General features: G+C 30.1%; 1 protein-coding gene across 4 annotated transcripts in view; it reads left to right on the forward strand.

The window, feature by feature from the left end:
• Positions 1–23,076, forward strand: part of heph (polypyrimidine tract-binding protein 1 heph) — a 272,954-nt gene that overhangs the window by 190,770 nt on the left and 59,108 nt on the right. For all 4 annotated transcript variants that reach the window (XM_011497567.1, XM_011497568.1, XM_011497570.1 and 1 more), the window contains one exon: positions 4,751–4,900. In XM_011497567.1, the coding sequence (XP_011495869.1) occupies positions 4,751–4,900 (150 nt within the window). The remainder of the gene's footprint in view (positions 1–4,750; positions 4,901–23,076) is intronic.

Raw genomic sequence — 23,076 nt, forward strand, 5'->3', positions numbered from 1 at the left:
TAAAAACACAGAGGAGCGGCGGCTAAGGCGCCACCGTGTGCTTCTCCCCAGGAACGTGCATATTTTTTTGGCGCCCGCTGGTAAAGTAACTTCGTCTCTGCGGTCGCGCCCTGGCACTCCGTCATCCACGTGCCTATGGCCGCACGACGTTTATTTAACTTTAAAAGGTAAATTAATGATAGAACCGTACATAAATGAATTCGCATGTTAATGCGACATGCGTTTATTATGCGGAATGGACGCCGGTTTCGTATATTACTACTGCCTGTCAAGTAACGAGTCACGAGTTTCGTTTTCGGTAATTTTAATTTTATGGTTAACCAGCAATGGCGTTAAAAATAGTGTTAATAATTTCATGAAGAATTTATTGCTAGGCGTTGATAATTGTTGAATCACGTTTTATTTTAGTACAGTGATATCGTTGACGAGATTTGACTGGGACTTAAAAAAATTTACGATTTTATCTTTAAGGCAATCTAAATAAATGTTGCTTTCCAATGGTATGCTAGGTGACAAAATGATTTATTAAAGTCCAAATATTTTTTTATATGAAATTTAAAAATAGCGTCGGCGAACGAACACTCTTATTATTTGTATTATATTATATTATAGATAAGAAGGATATGACTTAAACGTGTAAATGTTGATTGATGAAAAATATGAAACTTGATATAGGCAAATCATCAAAACTCACTTGGATGGGCATGAGAGGTGGGATGAGAGGGCATGATAGGTAGCCGTGTGGTAAGCGACACGTGCGTTCGCTTGTGTTTCATTACAAAGTTATCTTTTATAAAAGACAAGATTTCGTCAATTTAACTGGTTGTGTAGTGTTCGTGTCTTCAGGAAATGCGATTATTCGATGGAAAATGTTAGAGGGCTCGCCTATGTTTGGAAGCTCACATCGATGTTGTACTCTTTAATATTTCGGAGGAGACGAGATCTTGCGGACTGGTGAATGTGATGAAAGAGTTCTTTGCCGAAAAAATAAGAAAATAAATGAAAAGGAGAGCTTTCGAGGAGAGAATAATAACTTTGGAGAGCGACGGTCTTGTTGTCATCATCTCCTTTCGCCATTGGTTCTTTAGAATGACAGGGGCACAATATTTCTTATTTTATTTTTTTTTCCCCCTCTTGACCGTAACTGGCTACTCATCCTACGCTTGAATCATTGTGGCTTAGCGCCTGGATGACAAAGTGATTGATTGTTTTGTAATGCGATAGATAGATAAAAATCTTTTAACTTAAAAGCTGCTTTGAATTTATTGAAAACTCAACGTGCGGATGTTTTATTAAATATATGATGGACACGTATTCATCTTCTAGGGTATTGTTGTTTTCCCAAACATTGAAAGTAGTCCGTCAATTATCTTCATAGAAGGACAATATTTATGAGAAAATAAACGTAGTCTAGTTTCAATCGATTATTTAATTTATTCTTGAATGTTACTGGCACTGATTTATAACAATTATATATATATATATATATATATATATATATATCTAACTTTATAAATATTTTCAGAGTTGCTATTTTACTTGGAAAGTTTTTTTTATATGCTTAATGGGCAATGTTAGCATTTCAGGATTGTGTGTGATTGTGCGAATTTTTGTTTTATTTATTTTTTTTTTTTAAGATTTATAATCGAATTAACTATTTTAATTAGATTTTGAATGACCAATAGTTGATTTATATTACAATTATTCATTACAATTCTTAAGTGTTAAAGCCTAAGTAAATTAAAATATTTATAAAATATTTGTTATCCAAAGTTAATATATTTATGGTTAAATTATCAGTACCACCCAGTCTTTGTTATAAATACCACTTACTATTTTCAAATTCCGTCAAAGGGAAAAAGTGTAGTAATTGGTGAATTGCCTAGATTCAGCTTGCAAAGACCAACGTCAATAGAACGTCGGTATTTATTCATTTAACGCTTAAATCAACGTTTAAACACCGCTGCCACTGCTCTCAGCCGCTCCCCAATTCGCGAAAGCTGCCTGTTGCGGTCGTGAATACGAGCTTCGAAACGAAACCACACCTTCTCTGCGGTATCTATATACGTACGTACTTGCACACTTGCACGCGTACGTGCCCATTCGTGCGAATCCTTAACTTTTAATCAAATTAATCTTTCCATTGTTTATTATTTTTGTACCCGTATTACATTTTTTTGCCGTATGTATTTAGTCTTTATTTATACTAATGAAATATTTATAGTTGCTATGGGTTAAATGGTTGAATCATAGGTGCATAAGGCATATGATTACTCGAACATCGCATTCTTAAATATAATGTACAATTAATAGTTAGACACATAAATGCAATTCTTAGAAAAAATATTATTCAGTGTACTGTCTACCCTCATAATGTTTTATTCAAGATGTATATGACAAATTCTATGACTAATATAAAGAACAATTTATTAAGATCTGAAAAAGCCCCCCCCCCCCCGAAAGATCTTATTTCAATTCTTAAAATAATACCAATGGTCAATCAAACAGTGTTTGCAATGCTGCTGCGTGCTGACAACTGTCTGTCTTTCTTTCGATGTTTATTTGCCAAAGCGCAGGTAGAAAACTTATGTGCGATCATGCAAGTGGCTTCCTGCATATCTACATGCTTTTTTATTTTATTTTGAATCTTTCATAAATTCTATCTCAAATAACGTTTATTCCTTTTTAATGATTTTTTTTATAATTTCATCAAAATTTATATTAAAAATATCCAATTATTAAAGTGTAATTGAAACTGTAGCACTCAACAAATTTATTCACTAAATATATATATTTGAAAATATTATTTTATGAAATCTGATAAAAAGATTAGATTATTTATGATGTTTTTTATTTCATTATTTTACTTAAATATTGTAAATGTATTAAATTGAGAAAGGTGAAATCACTTGCAATGAAGTTTTGTAATGCAATGAACAATGAAATAATAAGTTGTCAGCAATTGTAACCTTTCATATATAAATTTAACAAATGATTTATCATCCATTTTAATTTTTCTTTTTATATCGTAAAATAATATATCGTTCGTTATTATAAAATAAAAGAACCCGAATAAAAGAAATTATTCTTATGATAATACATTTTCAGAGTTTGAAAGTTACTTAATAATAATATAAATATTATTCAATTTTTTTTCTACACATGAAAATTGCCTTATGTTTATCATCTTGACGAGTAATTTAAAATGCTTTTAAAAAATAACAAGCTTGTGCTTTCATTTCATGTATGATAAAACAATAACTTAAAATGAAAATCTCATTTACAAATATATATATTATATGTTTTTGCATATTTTCGTATATTAAAAGATTCCAAATTATTTATAATTTTATTTATAAAGTAATATTAATTGATTGTCTTCTTATTTATGCTATCACTTTTATTTAAATACATTTAGACAGGGAATATTTGGATTTGGTTAATATTTTGTATTAATTGAAATGAAGACTATTAGTTTTTTGAGAATTTTGCAAATTTTTAATATTAGTTTATGAAAATTTAACACGAGAGTTTTTAAAGATACTAAACAACTTGGTTATTATAAATACATACATTTCTAACGTCGAATCATAAAATATCATCAAGTCGCGACGACTGGATCGAAACATCTTTAAAAATGTTTGCATAAAACTTCTTTTTCCATTAAAAAGAAAAAAAAAGAAGCAAATTCAAGATTTATAAGGAAAAAACGTGACAAGAGCAAAGCTCACGCGTTCCGAGTTTCCAAGACGGAAATCTTCCAGGTTGGCTCTTCGAGGATAATACACATCTCTTTCCGTATCTTGAAGCAAGAATTGCGTTTTCCGATCAGTTAAACCGACTAAATCTCAACAACGTTTTTTTAAGAGACTTTCACTCACGCGACAGACAGGATAAGCTTTAGGCCTTCATCTACGCATACGCATCCACAACTTTGTAAATATATGTGTGCAGTTGGACTGCCAGTAGATTTTGAGGGGATTGTAGTGGCAGTAAAGAGAAGAACAGGAGGAAGAGGCCAGAGAGAGAATAGAATATTACAGAAGAGGGGATAAGAGGGGAGAGCGTGAGTGGAGTAGTAGATTGAGCTGTGATTGAAAACTCAGCTTCGGGCGATACACAACGGGCTTCGATTTAAATGTGCGCTTGACTGAGTGAACGTCTTCAAGTTATACATGCACGCAACGCCTATACACGGGCAGAAATTCATGCGAGATATAAAGGGAATTTCGTAGCAACGGATCGTTTGAGCACCAATTTTCGTGAGTTAAATTTTTGCGTAATCTTCACTGCTCCTCCTACCGAGACGAACAGAGGAGACGCATGAAGAAATTCTGTGAAAGCTGAATTTGTATTCGGTAACATGTAAATTAAAAAGCTGTGCTTTGTATTTGTTATTTCTACCTTCTCACCTATTGTGATTAGGTGCATATTTAATAAGAGAGATTTCGATTCAGCTAATACGGTTTACTTCTTATTTTCATAAGATTTGTAATTAAATAGTCAAAGAGAAACGACCTAATACTCGATAGAGATTGGGAGGAAAGTGCCTTTTCAGCGTATTACTGACGATTTTCAAGGTATTTTATATTCGATACAAAACCACGTTTTACATGAAAAAAGATACAACTTTCATTAAATTAAAGTTGAAAATTATGGAACACAATTTATACATTAAAATTTAAATGTATTAACTTATAATATGTTTGTGAGTATTATGATAATGGATTTTCTTCAAATTATGTTCTAGGCAAAACTCGACAAGAGCCAAAATGGCAAACCTTCTCGAGTCATTCACATCAGAAATATTCCGAACGAGGTATCCGAAGGCGAGATCGTTCATCTGGGCATTCCGTTCGGTCGTGTCACCAATGTACTCGTTCTTAAAGGCAAAAACCAAGTAAGTTAATTATTTTCATGCCGGTTCCAATGAGGACACTCTCTATAATACAAATGAATTAAAAATAAACAGATATCAAGAATTCTGTTGACGAATGATGTATTATTAATATTTGATTCAAAGGCATAGAGAGTGAAGTTTCTAAAATTAGCGATAAAATTTTAAGTCATTTTAAATGTCGCGTGTCTAATGATCGATCATAGGTACGATATTATTAAGCAAACGAGAGAATCATTCAAATAGTTTAGTTTTCGTATTCTAATTATCTACATGTTAAATGGTTATTCTTAAAACAAACCGGCAAAGCAACAAAGAAAACACGACGGACGAGAAGGGGAGAAAAACGCGGACCATGAAAGTCGTTCTACACATTTCGAATGGAATTACACGCTCGCGTAACGGAAAGCCGCTTCATGCTGCATTGCCTGCTCGCTCTGCTCTTGTCGCGCGTGCAACAACAGAAACAATCGAATCGACGATCATCGTTTATCCATTATCTGGAAACAAAGGGTTGAGCGTGGCCCGACGCCTCCCGCTCGTTCAATTGTTCATTACCTTGCGCCGGCACTTTCGTGTGTGAAAGCCTGCACCAACAGTCCGACCTAATCTAACTTAACGCTCGTCTCGGGGTCGGTGCCTCTATCCGTGCGACGTTTGGGTTACAAAGACAGACAGACGGAAAGAGAGAGAGAGAGAGAGAGAGAGAGAGAGTGAGAACCAATAGCTTGGTCTCTAAGACAACGTCTCGGAACTCTGGATTCTCAACTTGTTGCGGATCCGGAATTGCAATTGACTGAGCGTTCAAAATCGAGACTTTGCAACACAAGTTATGCCTCGTTCTTTAGAAGTACATTTTTATACTTGCACATGCATTGGTAAAATTCCTTTGTTCGCGTGTTCAGCACAATAATTGGAGTTTAATTACGATACTCGTGAACAGCTTGGTTTTTCATTTAAGCAATTTGTTTCCATCCGATGCAATTCTATTTGCAATTTAAATTATTATTACTAGTTTAAAGATTGATTTATTTATTGACTTCTATATTATTTAATTACCTAAACAAAAGTTGATATAAATAACAGTCAAGTATTTTGAAACTGTTGCAATATTAGTTTTCATTGCGTTACGGTCGATTATTTTCAAAGCCTTTTTTCAATTATCGGCTACAATTGGCAAATAAACATTTTTCCAATCGCTCGCTTTTTCCATTCTTTCCCTGTACTAGTATGCGAATGAGTTCACGAGATAATCATTGATGCGAAATATCAATCCGAAATCTAATTTTTGTCCAATTAATACGTATCTAGTGAGCAAAGGTCACTAGACGAGTAGTTTCTTTTAATTACTCAAGCTATACACTTAGCTTTTTTATTTAAAAATTAGTTAATTTTTTGCACACATTATGCAATCGACCAATAATCGTAGTAGGACGAGAAAACTAAGTGACTACGTAACTAAATGGAAAATTAGTGAACGCCGGTTTCAAAATAATAGAAATCTACTTGACAAGTTAATAATGTTATAAATATACATGAAATTATAATTCTATTTGTATCATTTCCCTCAATTTCATATTTATTGTTTCTATTTAACACCCGATTCGTTATTTAACAATTTGTTATTTTAAGTAAAAAATCTTTTTCTAAACTATTGCAACTAAATAAGATGGTCTGTTTGGCTCAATTTATAGTTTTTATATTTCACGTTCAAATACATTAGATATAAACTTTATTTGACGATATATAACAAAGTTATCTAGATAAGAAAGAATCTAGTTTAAATTTATAGACTATTGTACATAAATAAAAGTCTACATATTATTTTTACGAGCTTAATGTATTCTTCATAATAAACAACGACTTTGTGACATCACGTGGTACCTATGCACGTAGAGGTCTAATATCTGTATCACTATATGTATCAATGGTATTATTATCTATATAGATTACCAAGTTCAGCTCAACAGAGGGATCAAACATGCCGGGGATTTTCGGAAAATTAGCGATCGGCGCGCGCGAGCGTCGTATGTTTCATGGATTTAGGTTTATTATTATGCGAACGTGGCACGCGTGAATAGCTAAATAACACACAGACTCGAATAAGCGGGTAATTTTTGTTACCGGCAGAGGAAATTTTATGTAATGTAAAATTTTTGTTTATTTACAAATTAATGCATTTTAAATTACTTATGTTAATACGATTGAGAAAAGAAGTGCATTTTTGTATCGGATAAGCAGCACACTTTAGGAGATAAGGGATTAGCTTGCTTGGATATATATTTGAAAAGTAAACTTTTGTTAAATTGACAATAAAGTATAACAAGCCTCTGCTGTTTCATCTAATGTTCATTCTATTTTGTAATACTAATTTAGTGCTCAGTTCTTTAGATATATGATAAAAACATTAATTTTTAAATTGCTCGTATATTTCTATATAGTAATTATTAAAAATATCATTCTTTTCAATCATTAATGTAGACGATCCTGAATCATGACTCAGTGTTGACGTGAATCAACACTCGATTATAAGCATATCCTGCATTATTGGATTATTCGTTTGTTTAAACGAGAAAATATATTTCAAATAATGTTTAAAAATTTGTAATAGCCTGCGAAACGGAGTTGAAAAGACCAAAGTTGTTGGAGCAACGAAAAGTCAAGTTTGTAAATTACGTCCCTCTAGAAAATTCTCTTTATTCGCCCTAAACACTCAACCCCGAAGAATTCCCACAGGCGCGCGAGTTTACCGAATAAGAGAGCCTGGGCGTACGGTGTGACGCATTTATTAAGTCGACCGCGAGCGGCAAACGCACCCCTGCGTATTGCGGTCGGTCGACTCGGTTAGAAGATTAAAATATATGTAATCACGAGCGATGAAGGACAGAGAATGAGCGAAAATCACGCGTGCATTAACGTAGGAAATGTGGCTCGAGCGTAACAAAAGTGCGTGCTTAGGCTCAATTGATTTATCAAGTCCGGGGAAGTGTTAGTAAACAACGATGGCTGCCACGACGCTTTCGTTCGCGAAATACGCAAAAGCTCTTTGGCTCGTTATTAAATGTTGATGCCACTCCTCCAGATGGTTCTATGACTGAAATAGTTGGGTTTACTTGCATGTGACTCGATGTATCTATAGGTATTTTTGATGATTACGATCACACGTGGTTTTTGAAGGTGATGGCCAGTACGACCGATACATCAATCGAGCGTGCTAATGCCGCATTAATTGGCTGCCTTTGTATTTTGTAATTATTCCGAATAGAATACTTAAATGAGCTTTAAATGTTATTAATTATAGTATTTAGTTTATATATATTTTTATATTATAATATATTTATTATATAATATATTTATTATATAATATTTATTATATATTTATTATATAATATATAATATAATATAATATATTATAATATAAATTTATACACATTTATGGCGACTCCTTTTGGCCTTTTCATTTTAAAAACTAAGTTACGAATTATTACATGCGCATGTTATATTGCCTTCCATTTTGCTGCGCTTGTATTTCTATTTTCATTGACGAAGCGCTTAATTTTCAAAACAATTATATATTTCTTTCGTTTTTATTCGTTATTACGATTAACCTACTTGCCTTTGTTAAGTGTTTCGTTATGATTTATTTAATCGTTAATAATTGTTGTTTGCAATTTTCGATACTCCAGGAATTATGGCTTTGAACTGGAGGCACCGACGCATTGATCGACGACAAACAATGGCTGCGTGCTTTTACGTTATTATTGCAGGCATTCACTTTTATGGGGATCTTATACCTTTTATAACAAGCACTACTGAAGGCCACGCCAACTTTGATGTTTAAAAAGACATACTGTAATTTTTAATCGTTTACTGTAGTAATGTTTTCTTATAGAAGCTGACATGATCTAAGGTAATATCGAATTCATACCGGTACACATAATTAGCAAATAACTTCTCAATAATTTATATAAAATGTCGATATGTTCATTGCTTAATTAACCTCAAGTTTTATATCGCGCAGAACAATGTAAATCTCGCTATTAGCATGATACACAACACAATTGGAATCGACTTGCTTCGAGATTTGTTCACTCTTATAATCGTCCGTAAATTTATAATTTCTCGAAACTGGAGTTGGCGAGGATAGGTAGAGTCCAGTTAGTGGCAGCTTCCTTGCACTCCTGACTATAACTAACTTACCGGAAGCTTGACAAATCAAAGTAAATACGTGCGGGGAGTGAAAATGCCCACGGGGGATGACAGCCGTAGCTGCTTTCACTTACCACCACTTTCCTCCTTAACTCGCTCATCGGAAATTCATATTTACATGAACTGCTGGCTCCGCCGGAAATCAGGTTGGCCGTCTGTTTAGCTGCTTGTTGCCGATGTTACACACGCATCTATCTATTCGCTATATTTCTTCGTTGTCTTTAATTATATTTATTGTCACTGGTTTACTCAATGTTTCTTAAATGTATTATAATAATTCCGAGGTCAGATTATAAAGCAAAAACTTAAGTACTATCAAAATTTTTATTTTTATACTTGACAAAACTATTACTTCATTGACATTTCTAGCCTTATTGAAGTATGTAATGCATTTTTATTTATGAATAATATTTGGATTATCTTATTATTAGTTATATTTTCCTTTATAATTTTTATTAAGAAGTATTTTAGATGAAAAGTATCATCGTGTTATTATTCGTAATAAAAATTTAACATTCAAGAAATTCTTGATAAAATTTTGAAAGTAAATATTTTCTTATCCATTTTCTTTGTATGTGTTTTAAAATTAAAAGCATTCATTTGTTTTGAGTAAATATTTTAAATAAAAAAAAAAGTATCTTCGGTATAGCGAAAAGTCAATTTTCAATATTAAGATTTTGTTATTATCTTTTTTTTTAATATCAATGAAAAATGGGAATAGAAAAAAATGAGTAATATTTTTTTCTTTTAAGAAGATTTATAAATCACGTTATAAGCCAAAATTATAAGCCACTATCTCCGTACGATTTTATACTTTTCCATTCCGTTAATAATAAAATATTTTTGCTATATTCTAAAAATCATGCTACACTTAGCATTCAAAATTGATAAATTGCTTTATTAATAAAACCAAAAATATCTAATGATAAGATATCTCGAATTAAAGATCTTTAAAGTTTGAAATTTGAAGATTTTAAATTGCTATCGTAGAATATTGATTACATTTGTATTTGCATAATATTTTAAAGCTTGAAATTGTAACTTTGAATTTTTATAAATATTTTATTAAGAAGAATATAAGAATATAAGTATTTTTTCCCGTAAATTATCAAAACAGTTAAATTATTAAAAAAAAAATGTACAAAAATGATGTAATATCTAGTTTCTTTTTTCACTTTAAATTTCCTACTTACAGAATAGTTTGTGTAAAATCGGCAAAAATTTAACCAAAATGTATCAACGAGCTGGGTAGATTTGCTAATGAGAAAGACTTACCATCCTCACATGTACATCATCACCAATAAGAATGGTGACATACGAGCATTTCAGTCGAAATGAAAACTCACGTCGTCACCTCCAACGTACGCCGAAAACTGTGTAAGATAACATAGAAACTCGAGTTAGTTATGGACGTAACTTTTATTGCTTTGGTTCTTTTAGCTTTAGCATTTCGATAATTGGTTTTGTGTAGCTGCCAATGGGTCATTATATTCCGTTGTCGGCCATCATAACTGCTAAATAAAAAATTAAGTTATCAAAAGATTATCATTATGCTTCGGTAGTAAGTTTTTTTTCCACGTGAATGATAAATTTATTCGGTTAAAGCAAGTTATTATGTAGCAATGCATTATTTCAAGTAGTGAAGTCAAAGCCAAGTCAGCCGAATCTATTTAAATTAAAATATTATTATATATGTATCACTTAAATTTAATACAGAAATGTATATTAAATAATACTAAAATTTAGTATTAGTGAGTTTTTCAAAATTGGTCGATAACTATATTTTCTAATAGTGTCATAACTTACCACCTTCAATTTGAAATTCAAATCTAATTACAAGAAGTATGTATATTTTATTATGATGTATATAATAATTACAAAATTACGAAAATATGTCGTGTAGATGTATTAATATAGATTTATATGATATCGATGTGTATACATATTAAGATAACAGACTTTTAAAATGCTTTATTTTTGTTTTACTAGAATTATTTTATATAAATGAAATTTTTAAATCAAATTATTCGGAATCTAAAATGTTTGGCTATAATATTTATATAGGTACTTTCTAACAAATTAAAAAATTTTTAGATTAATTTCTAATATGTATGTTTGTCTCTAAGTTCAAATAAGTTCAAATATATGTTTTGAATTTGATAAATTCGATTTCAACTATACGAGCACATATTATAATATATATTTTTAAATATTTTATACTTGAATTATTTGCAAATAATCCTTCGTACTAAGTATTATTAACTATATTCCATTTTAAATTATTGTCGCATTGTCGTTGATTTTGTTTTTGTTTGTTAGATTTTAAAGTAAAATAGTAACATGTTGGATGATTAACGCCACATTAATATTACAATTATAATAGAATTTTTTAATTCAGTGAATTTTAGTCCACAACTGATAGATTTTGCGTTTGCATAAAGTATGCAATGATGGACGGTTGCGCAACTTTGACTTCAGATTGGTTAATTGGCTGATCGTTTTGAACGCGTGGATGATATAGTTCTAATATTATATTGAACAAGAATGTCATAGGCATATTTATCACTAATTTAGTAACTCATGGAGTTTTATATTTAATTGAACGTAATATTGTAAATCTGAATATTATACATTTATAATTAAATTATTTATAAGCCGATATAATTTTTATTGTGAATTGTAAATAAAATATAATGGCATTAAGAATTATTGTTTTTGACCAAGGCTTTATGCGTCCTTGTATATGTTGTATGAAGAAAGGCAAAGCGACTTTAAAAGATGGAGAAAATTATAGTACTATTCAATGGAAGAATTTATTAGTAAATTTACCTTCCATTTATAAATAAAGAAAAATTCAAGGCTTAACAAATTACATGACAAGCACTTTACAAAGAAAAAAATTGCTTCACACTTCATTAAGTCAATAAAACACCTGCAATCGTAAATTATGATTTATGATTGAGTTTATTAAGAATTTAAATGCTCTTGAAAAATAAACAAGAATAAAAAAGAGGGGGAAAAAATCGTAAACGTCAAGACGGGAACAGCGATAAATGTACACTCGCTGGCCGGGCATAAACTTTTCGTGCCAACTTCCGCAACTACATAAAATGAGTTGCATTAACTACGGGCGTCCCTTCTTCCGACATTCAGTGCGCAGTCTGCAGAAAGATTAAATCCGTTCGGCGAATACTAAAATATACTAGAAGTGACGAAGTGCTTGACCCCGCCATTCTCGCCCCTGGCACTCATCGTCAGTTCTCTAGCCATACATATACATGTAAAAAAGAACCGGATAAAATGGAGACAGTTGGAATAATGTGAAACAGTAGTGTTTCGAGGACTACTGAAATCGAAATGCAACAATTGCGCGTAGCTGAGGCATATACATAATCCTGCAAAAGTTTATTTTAGCTATTCGTGACTGTGGTCTCGCACGTGTATACGTGTATTGCCAGCTTCAACCTGCCCGAGTCTAACTTTAATTGAATTGAAATTGAATTTAAAATATTAATATTGCTTTTGCGTAACACGTGGGCATTATGTCTTCCAGAGCTCGAGTAAAACTAGACAAAAAGAGCATCACTCACGCGAGGTATGAAAATGAACGAAAAAAAGTGATGTGAGCTTTAGCTGTGTCGAGAATGTCGAGAGAGAGAGAGAGAGAGAGAGAGAGAGAGAGAGAGAGACTGACTGACTGACTGACTGACTGACTGACTGACTGACTGACTGACTGACTGACTGACTGACTGACTGACTGACTGACTGACTGACTGACTGACTGACTGACTGACTGACTGACTGACTGACTGACTGACTGACTGACTGACTGACTGACTGACTGACTGACTGACTGACTGACTGACTGACTGACTGACTGACTGACTGACTGACTGACTGACTGACTGACTGACTGACTGACTGACTGACTGACTGACTGACTGACTGACTGACTGACTGACTGACTGACTGACTGACTGACTGACTGACTGACTGACTGACTGACTGACTGACTGACTGACTGACTGACTGACTGACTGACTGACTGACTGACTGACTGACTGACTGACTGACTGACTGACTGACTGACTGACTGACTGACTGACTGACTGACTGACTGACTGACTGACTGACTGACTGACTGACTGACTGACTGACTGACTGACTGACTGACTGACTGACTGACTGACTGACTGACTGACTGACTGACTGACTGACTGACTGACTGACTGACTGACTGACTGACTGACTGACTGATTGACTGACTGACCGACCGACGGACCGACGGACCGACCGACCGACCGAACGACTGACTGACTGACTGACTGACTGACTGACTGACTGATTGACTGACTGACCGACCGACGGACCGACGGACCGACCGACCGACCGAACGACTGACTGACTGACTGACTGACTGACTGACTGACTGACTGTGTGAATGAGGGTGGTCATGAGAAGGGTGGTGAGCATGTACAAATTTCCTTGCTACTCTATCACGTTTCATCACTTTTGACTTTTATGCTCTACCTTTCTCTCTCTCTCTCTCTCTCTCTCCCCCCTGTTTTTATATAAGTTACCGTCTTACTTCTTCAATAAGTACTTTTAATATTTGCACGGAAAGTATAAACTTGCCATTTAACTTGGAAACTATTATTATGCCTTCTTTTTTAATGAGAGTATGTCTTTTTGAAGTTTCTGGTGATTTTTTTAAATTTGTGAATTGTTGTTGAAAATAGTTTATAAAAAGTCTGAAAGAACATTTAAACTTTGCCACTCTATCACGTCTCACCACCTCCGACTTTATACTTTTCTTTTTTCTCGTTTTCTCTTACATACATTTTCTTATGGATATATCTGCACAACTTCTTCAATGAGTACATTCAAATCATTGCAGAAAAGATAAATTGACTTTTAAATAAAATTATTTTGTTGGCTTTCTATCATTGTTATTATTATATGTTTATTCTATTCTAGTAAATAATAACTGTACAAGTTCATAATTTTTAATTGGTCTTTAAAATCTTTCTAGATGATAAAAAATTCAAATATTTCTTACTGTATTATAACATTATATTGTAATAAATTTTTTTAATTAAATTAATGAAATTATAATAGTTCATGATAAAAAGATAATCAAATATTTTTTAATGTTTGTACTTATTTTATTGCCAAATTACTTGTATCAATAATATAATTACACTGTGTTGGTTCGTTGCGTGAAACATCAAAATGTAATTGATTGTATAAGGTCTTATTATTTGCAGGGTTAATAAATAGATTTCTTTTATTTATATTTGAAATGATCGAAATACAGCTGAATATTTTTTATATCTTATCTGAGTATATGTAATCTTAGTAAGAGGAAAATGTTAAACAGCATTATAATAATACAGTGTTAAACTGTTTATTCATGAAATTGAATTTGGAATATTAGTACTTACGGAAGCGTTAAATCACGATTTTCGTAAAAAATTAAAAATAAAAATTTTTTAAATTTAAAATAGATGATTGTTATTGATAAATTGCGAGTTTATGTATTAAATGATTAAGTATTCTTTATGATTTTTTTAATAAATATTTTAAGTTTATCGGAAATAAAAGTATATTAACTTGAAAATTCTCTTCATTTTCACTAATAGATTAATTAATCTATTAATTAATTAATTAGCTTTTGTGTTATTAGGCTTGACAATTTTATTCGAACAAATCAACTTGTTTAAAATGTCATTTGAAGGTGTTAGTGATTTAATTTCCAATTTCGTGTTCGTCTTCTCTGATTTGTATTCAGAATATGATTTGAGTTAAAACTTAAGTAATATATTATCGAAGACTTAATTATTATTTAACATTTAATTAAAACAAAAATCAATTTTTTGACCCTATAATGTAACGAGCCCTCTAAGCCCCTTTGTTCACGAAAGTACGCTTGTGCAGTTCCTTTCTATTTAACGTTTCTTGTTTGAACGGGCGATAAATTAATTAATTAACTAATTAATTAAAATCAAGCGCTCTAAACACTTGTTATCCATAACAGACACTCGCCGTCAGAGGCATTAAAGCATAAAGCTTCTAAGAGGACTGACTTTTTAAATTTTAATGGTTTGTATATTTTGTACACGTCATTGAAATTTTTTTATGCAATATAGAAATTTTTAAATCCTCATATCGAATATATTTATAATTGATATTTAATTTTAATAAATTATCTGAGTGAATACGATGAATAAGTATTTCTTTCTAAGTACTTGTTGGTATAGAGATTGAAGTGTCAAGTTCGTTTAAAATTATAAAGTTTAAAATACACAAATTATACGTGGTTTTGAAGTACATATTAATATTATATTAGTTTGTATAAAATGTTCATTCGTCATAGTACGAAAATATATTTTTGTTCATTTGTCAAGTGCATAAAGTCTTTCAGTCTAAAGGTACACACGAACATGCATTCGAATGCACAATTGTGCTTTTATTTTACGCACATAATCTTGTGTGAATTAAAACATCCGCATATTTATGATAGTATGGCTGCATATAGAAGTAGTAAGTGTGTGTTTAAGGGTACAAAAATTAAGCACACATATTATAAAAAGATTCCTATTAAAATTATATGATGTAATTGATTTAATTTGATTTGATTGATTGATTTAATTTAATTTGATTTGATTTAATCAATTCATTAATCGATTTGTGTAATAAAGTTATAATGACTGAATAGAATTTATAAAAATATACAAATTTGTCTTTCGTTTTCTTATTTCTTACTCAATTAGCTTATAAGATGATAAGATCAACTTCTTTGTTTCATTCGATAGCTGCATCAATGGCCGCATCATTTTTGGCGAACTCTTTGGTGAACACAGAAGTATTTTATTTTTCACCTTATTTTACGAGCACTTTCAGAGTTAAAAAAGCATGAAATGAAACTACTTATAGCGAAGCAGAAACTCAATTAAACCACTTGTACGTACATTCAATTTAAAAACTCGACGTATCGTCAAGCAAACTCGAAAGCTTCTTACACACTTTTTCAACTTTAGATTTTTTGCCACTTATTTATTCATCTTGTTACTGCGTATATGAATACAATTGCATATCAAGGATATTTCAAAGCATACGATGAATGATAATAACGTAGGTTAATATAATAAAAATACATTTTTTAATATATTTAAAAATGTTGTGTGTTGCAATTAAGAGTATTTTTATTATTGACATTGATTTTTGGATAAATATATGTAAATAATTCAGATTAACTAAAAATATTTGCCATAATTATTTAACTTCCATCTATTATATTTTCATTCCAATTAGTTGCCAATAATATTATATATGTATGTAAGTGCGTACATGCAACATTATTATTTGTATAATGAACGAAAAGGGCCATTGGTATGTGCAAAATTTATGTGCTGATGGATTGAAAGTTAACAAAAGTCATGAAGTGATGGATGCGAGTGAAAATAGTTACAATATGAGGGAAACACCATCATGCATTTCTTATATCGTTTCCATTGTTTACTATTGTTAACGTGGCTTCATGAACGTGTATAATTTGCTTTCAAATTTTGACTTACTGCTTGATGCAACTGCAATATTATTTCATTATATCGAATTATGCAAAACTATTATTATTATGTAAAAATATTATTTCTAGTAAATTAACAAAGTATTGTCATATATTTTAGTCTAAATCACATTTATTTATCCTAAGGTAATGTGTTTTATTTGTATTTGTATTCTTTCACTGCTATTCATAAATCAATTGACCACAATTTTCTTTCCAATTTTTTTTGTTGATGAAATATGGAAAAACTGACATTCAGTGCACTGAAATAATCAGTACCGCGAGAAGACAAGTCGCCTTAACGGTTTACGAGTTGGATACACGTAATTACGGGGAAACAGTTCCATTGTATGCACGCCTGTGACAAAAACTGTTTAATGAGATACAGCTGTCGTTAGGAGCTGCTTCGTGCACCGTCAACAAGCCTATTCTTCTGCCTTTGCAAAACTCTCGGTAATAATTGTATTCGTTTATGAAAATTGCTAACTGCGATGATTATTTCAACTTTTCTCTTCTCCACTACTGTCTCATTCCTCCCCATTCCTTTGTTCTTTTATTTCTATTTATAAATATAGAATGCATCATTACTAATTCATACATTAGTAGGAAGGAAATTTGTTCTGTTATTCAGTTTTTCCTTTTCTTTTACAATCATATATTTCTAAGTTTCTTAGTTTTAAGATAAGCAACTTTATTTAAGAAATATTTTGAAAATATTCTATTAAAAATATTTTAAAACATTGTTTTTTTTTCTAATTAATAGTATATTTATTTTAGTCGACATATTTACGTTTTATTAAATGTTATAATTAAAAAGAGAACCTTGATTATAAATATTTTATTCTAATTAGATTTAAGTATTTTGATAAACAAATATAATAAATTAATTTTTTTTAATGTCCACATTTCATCATAAGGTATATTAAAAAAAATATGTCTTTGAATATGAAATAAATTTTTTACAACAACTTGTAGCCATTAAAAATCTAACAGTGCTTTCTTTATATTTTACATTGAATATATGTTTATTTTAGTGCATTGATATTATTTTTAAACAATATCGCAATTTATTAATGTAAAAATGAAATATTAATAACTCAAATCTACATTTTTAAATAGTAATGCATGAAAAAAAAACACTTTTACAATGTTACAAGTAACGTGATAAATAATACATATTAGTGAATATTACTAAATTTATATTTTAAATATTATCTTCATCAATATCCAATGTAATAAAGAATCCATTCATATCTTTTAACAATTGTTTAATTCTCGAAGTATAACAAAACTTATGTATACATGTAATATTATCTTAGAAGAATAATTGAATTGACAATCATATTCAATATCTATTTTATATTTAATCATGTTTAATACATAAGTCAAATATTACAATAGTATAGAAAAAGGAGTATAATATATATATATATATATATATATATATATATATATATACACACACACTCTCTAAAAGAGAACGTTATTAACGGAGTTAAGAAAAATTGACGTTGAACTTACTCTACTTATCTTTTATATTCGTGTTCGCTCGCGCTTGTACGTCACATTTAGCAATATATAATACCGACAAAAGTGAACAAAAAAGGCTCAATGAAAGCTACTCAAAATCTCTACTATACCTTGTTACATTTAATACTTTCTTGTTTTCTCTTTTTTCTTCTATTTTGTATAGTCTCTCGCTAATTTCTCTCTCTCTCTCTCTCTCTCTCTCTCTCTCTCTCCCATTCGCTTTCGATTCGTATTTCAAATAATTATTCTTATAGTTATTGTGTTATTCTCTTGTATAAAACGGCATCCATATATATATATATATACATAAAATAGAAATCAAGTGACATTGATGAAGAGAATTAGGAGTTTTCGATGCACTTCGACAGTTGGAATTATGAAGCAGTTTTAAGAGCCCCTGTATATGAGCATAGTTCTGGCTTGTTTTAATTATCTTAAGCTCATATCACACAAGTTCGACAGTTACAAATTTATTTTACACTTTTAATTATTTCATTATTTTCCTGAATAGTCCATATTCATGAGACAATATGATAGTAATTAATTTTTTGAATAAATTGGATTCATTTTTAATTTCGTTACATAAACTTTTGTTAGATAATTGTATATTTGGAAGCCCTATATCAATTATTATTGAAAGTGATTTGTTATCAATATGTTTTCCGGTAGATACGCGATACCTAATTAAAGGTGATAATTAATGCTTTGTAATTGAATATTCAAATATAATATGCTATTCGTTTTAAAAAAAAAGTATTGAAAGTTTTTGGAAACAAGAATTTGGAGAAACCGTTTTATGGGACTAAAAATCTACTTTCTTCAAAATGAAATTATGCTTAATCTAAAAGGAACACTAGAAATTTGACTGTAATATGGTTTATACATAATTTTGACACGATTATTTATATCTGTGTACGTAGAGAGAAGGAGAACGAAATGTGAAAAATCACCCAAAAGTTAGTACTGACGGTGAAGGGAGAGAACGTATGAGTCAGTTTTCAATCGGAGTACATGTGCAGTTCAATGCATATGCATGATATGACGGGGTTGACAGTTTATTTCTTGTGCCATGAGCGAAAACAGATGTACGAGTTTGCTGAAAGATTCTGGTGTGTTGCGGTACCGTAAATAAAGAAATGCGTTGGGAAATTAATTACTGATGAAGATTCAATATTTGTTTGGCATGAAAATAGGTTTCTGGTGTTTTTCTATTTCTTTGTTTTCATCAATTAGGAAAATTTATGATTTCTAAAGTTTTTTTTTAATTTAATAAATTTTCATTTAGTATAATATTTATAATGAAAATTAACTAGGGATTTATTTTTAATGTCAAAACTTAAAGTGGATATATTTTTTTATATATATATTCTCATCATATAGTTCAAAAATAATTATACTAGATGAATTATGTGTATGATGAAAAAATATACAGTACATATTTCCGATGTTTTATAGAATTAAAAAATAATTAAATGTAAAGGTTCGCAACATTATTTCTTTTACAGCTTTCTAATTATATCGTGAAGTACAAAAATTAAGTGAATTATAAAAATGGTACCGAATGAAATGCTAATTTATTTTTTGTCAAAAATAAAATTTTCAAATCATGGCTTGAAAAATTTGCTATTAAAAATTGTTTATGCGCATTTTACAGATATCTTTGCCTTTTTTCAAGAACGACATACTTTTGACATCATTGATGTTCTATACTGCATAATTTTTTTTTTTCTTTACAAATTCTATTAGTACATGTATCCATATTGTATTTAGTTTCATATACACTAAGAAACGATATATTTTAGTCTTAATTTGTTTATTTTTGATAGATTTGAATGTTTAACAGATTTAATTATTTTTTAGAATATTAAGTAAATTGTCGTTAAGTATTTAATATTGTATATTCTGATTTTTTGTTTAAAACGATTCCGTATAAATTTCCAAATATTAAAATAGAATTTTCGATTTATGTATTCATCCGAAATATAGGTAAGATTTTAAAATCTTCAATTTTAGATCATATGGTATGACTTTGTAATTTGCAAAAGTTCAACATTTTCATACATCAAATATCGCTTTAGAAATGCTTACTTCATTATCTTTATTAATTGCTTCAAACCTGACAGTAATTATGTGCTTGCCATTGACTTATTCTACCTATTTTTCTTATAACATAAATCATATTGTATTATGATTTTCCACTCTGCTGCCCAACATTCTACTCTAAAATGCTCAAATATACTTCTATTAACCAGTTAGTCATACTATTATCAATTATTATTTAGAAATTACGTTGATTACGTGTTCCATCTTATTCGAGTATATCATTAATATGTACATGTAATTTCCAAGGTGTGTCGCAACAGTTTTAACATATCTCAGTATTCAACCCTTTAACGAGATTGTTGTTTGATCTCGTCGAAGGAACAACGAAAAATTCGGTTAAGTTAGTTATTGCATCTTCTGTACATCCTTCCTTACTATTGGGTGAAATTTACGTTGGTCAACCTCGTTTTTCTTCTTCTCCCATGGGGAAATAGTGTCAAGGAGGAGACCTTATCTCAAGCGGAGTCGAAATTCAATCGAAATTCAAGTCTGCACCAAGATGATGTCGCTCAGCAAATAAATTTGTGTTAGCGCATTTAGATTTCAAGAATGTATTTTCACTTGAGAAAATCATCACGTTCCTCGGCTTTGTTATCCTTTTTATTCTTATATTGTGATCTGCCTGAATTTCACAAAATGCTTATTTTAGTATAACCAAGCTTTTGTTCTATTTATCACTTTTATTTCACATAATTATTCATGAGTGACGGGTTTATTCAGAGTAAATGATTATTCATCTGATACATATTGCATTAATCGTTGAGTTATCTTGATCTTTATAGAAAAATGTTTGCATATATACTATTACTAATATTTAATTCATTTTAAGGGAATATTTTCGCTATTGATATGGTTTTTAATATTTAAAAGAATATAAATATAAAATTATCATAATTATTTATTGCTAATATTGAATTAATAATCGATTCTATGTAATGCTAAATTAAATTAAATTAAAAGTAGTTGGCTATACGTTACTTTCTTAAATTTTAGTAAATACATGAATAAATTATTCTTATATAAAAGTCAGATATATGTAAATCTTTTCAATAATTGAATTATATTCTATGCGAAATTGTATGATATATATTTAAGAGGTTGAAGAATTAAATTGCAATTATAATAAAACAAAAATTTAATTTGTTGTTATTAATATCTAAAATTCTTTATTTAATATACATAAATAGTTTGTAAGTGCACAATTTGTTCGTTAACATAAAAAGTAATATATTTAAAATTTTGGGGAATCAGAATTCCGGTATACTTACGTTAATTGAAAGTTAAGTGATGTATATAAGATATAATATAATATACTTCATATTTATAATCGTTTTATATTTTTATATTATGTCTTGATAGTAATATAATAGTAATATAATAAATATAAAATGAAATAATAGGGTAACCTCAATCGTTTAAATTAATAAATCTAATTTTGTTCGTGAAACAGTAATTAAAAATCGAAATACTTTTTAATCTGAGATATGAAATTCACTTTCTCGTACATTTGATGCTACTTTGATTTACCGTCTAGTAATAATGGTCCGGAAAGATGATGATAAAATGATAATAATGTGTAATAATTCTATCTCCCTTCTTTGCTCTTTTCACTTCTATTCAACCACGACAGAGATCGATTAAATTTGCACTCTCCTGGATATATTGGATTACGTGCCTAAGTCCTTCTCAGCGAACCTTAAAATCCGACGGATCACTTTGCTTTGTCGATCGCGTGATACGATTAGTTTTCTATATCTTTATTGCTTACTTTTCTTCCATCTCTATTTTATTTTGTTTATCTATATAAGAGCGTATGTATACGTACTTAACGTACTTTACACATGATAAATTATAAAATTTATATTTATATTCCTAAAAGTTAAATTTTTAATATTGAAATAATTTAGAAGATACATAATGATTATTATAAGTAAACAATAATTAAAATAAAATCTTTCATAATTATAATAATTTTAGTACAAATTAATTTTATTTTTTAATACAATATTTAAATCATTTAAAGATTTATTTGGCAAAATGTTTTTGATGGTGACACGTTCGGTATACCTTAAAGCTTCAAGTACGCAATCTGATGTAGAAAATGTCGACGGAAAAGTCGCACTTCCTTTCTTAAAGAAAAAAATAAAAAATAAAAAAAAATTAAATTTTAAAATAGTATACTAGTAAGTCGCTTCTTATTAGTCGACTGAGAAAAGTTGAGAACAAATAGAGGGATGCCGAAGCAGTAGAAAAGCGTGAAAAACTCGAAATACCGGTACGCCTTTTGATACATAATGTCTCTGAAATAGAAAGGGTACATGTCACTCCATGAAGAAAGACGCGTGAAAATCTGACAGGAGATTTAGTCTCGGAAACGAACTTTTTGCGAAGCTCTATCGTACGAATTCGACGTGTTACGAATTAGATGAGCGACGAATTGTGTCTGTTCCTTTACTCTCTGTAAAATGAACGAACCAAGGCGTTGTTGAAATGTTAAAATTGTATACAAAAATTGTTTATTAATAGACGTTGAATTGGATAGAATTTAGAATATTATGTTACCATTTCTTTTACCATTCTTTACCATTCAAAACTATGTTACCATTACTTGATTCTTGTTTATACAAATATCTGTTATAAATATTATTACTTTAAATATTTGTTCATGTAATTATTCACTCATTAGTATGTATAAAATTTTATGTGAAAAAGTATGTTATATTTATCCAAATAGCCATGATATCCTTATTTTGCAGTAATTCGATAAAGA

Source organism: Ceratosolen solmsi, unplaced genomic scaffold (genome assembly GCF_000503995.2).
Source record: "Ceratosolen solmsi marchali unplaced genomic scaffold, CerSol_1.0 scaffold47, whole genome shotgun sequence".
NCBI lineage: Eukaryota > Metazoa > Arthropoda > Insecta > Hymenoptera > Agaonidae > Ceratosolen > Ceratosolen solmsi.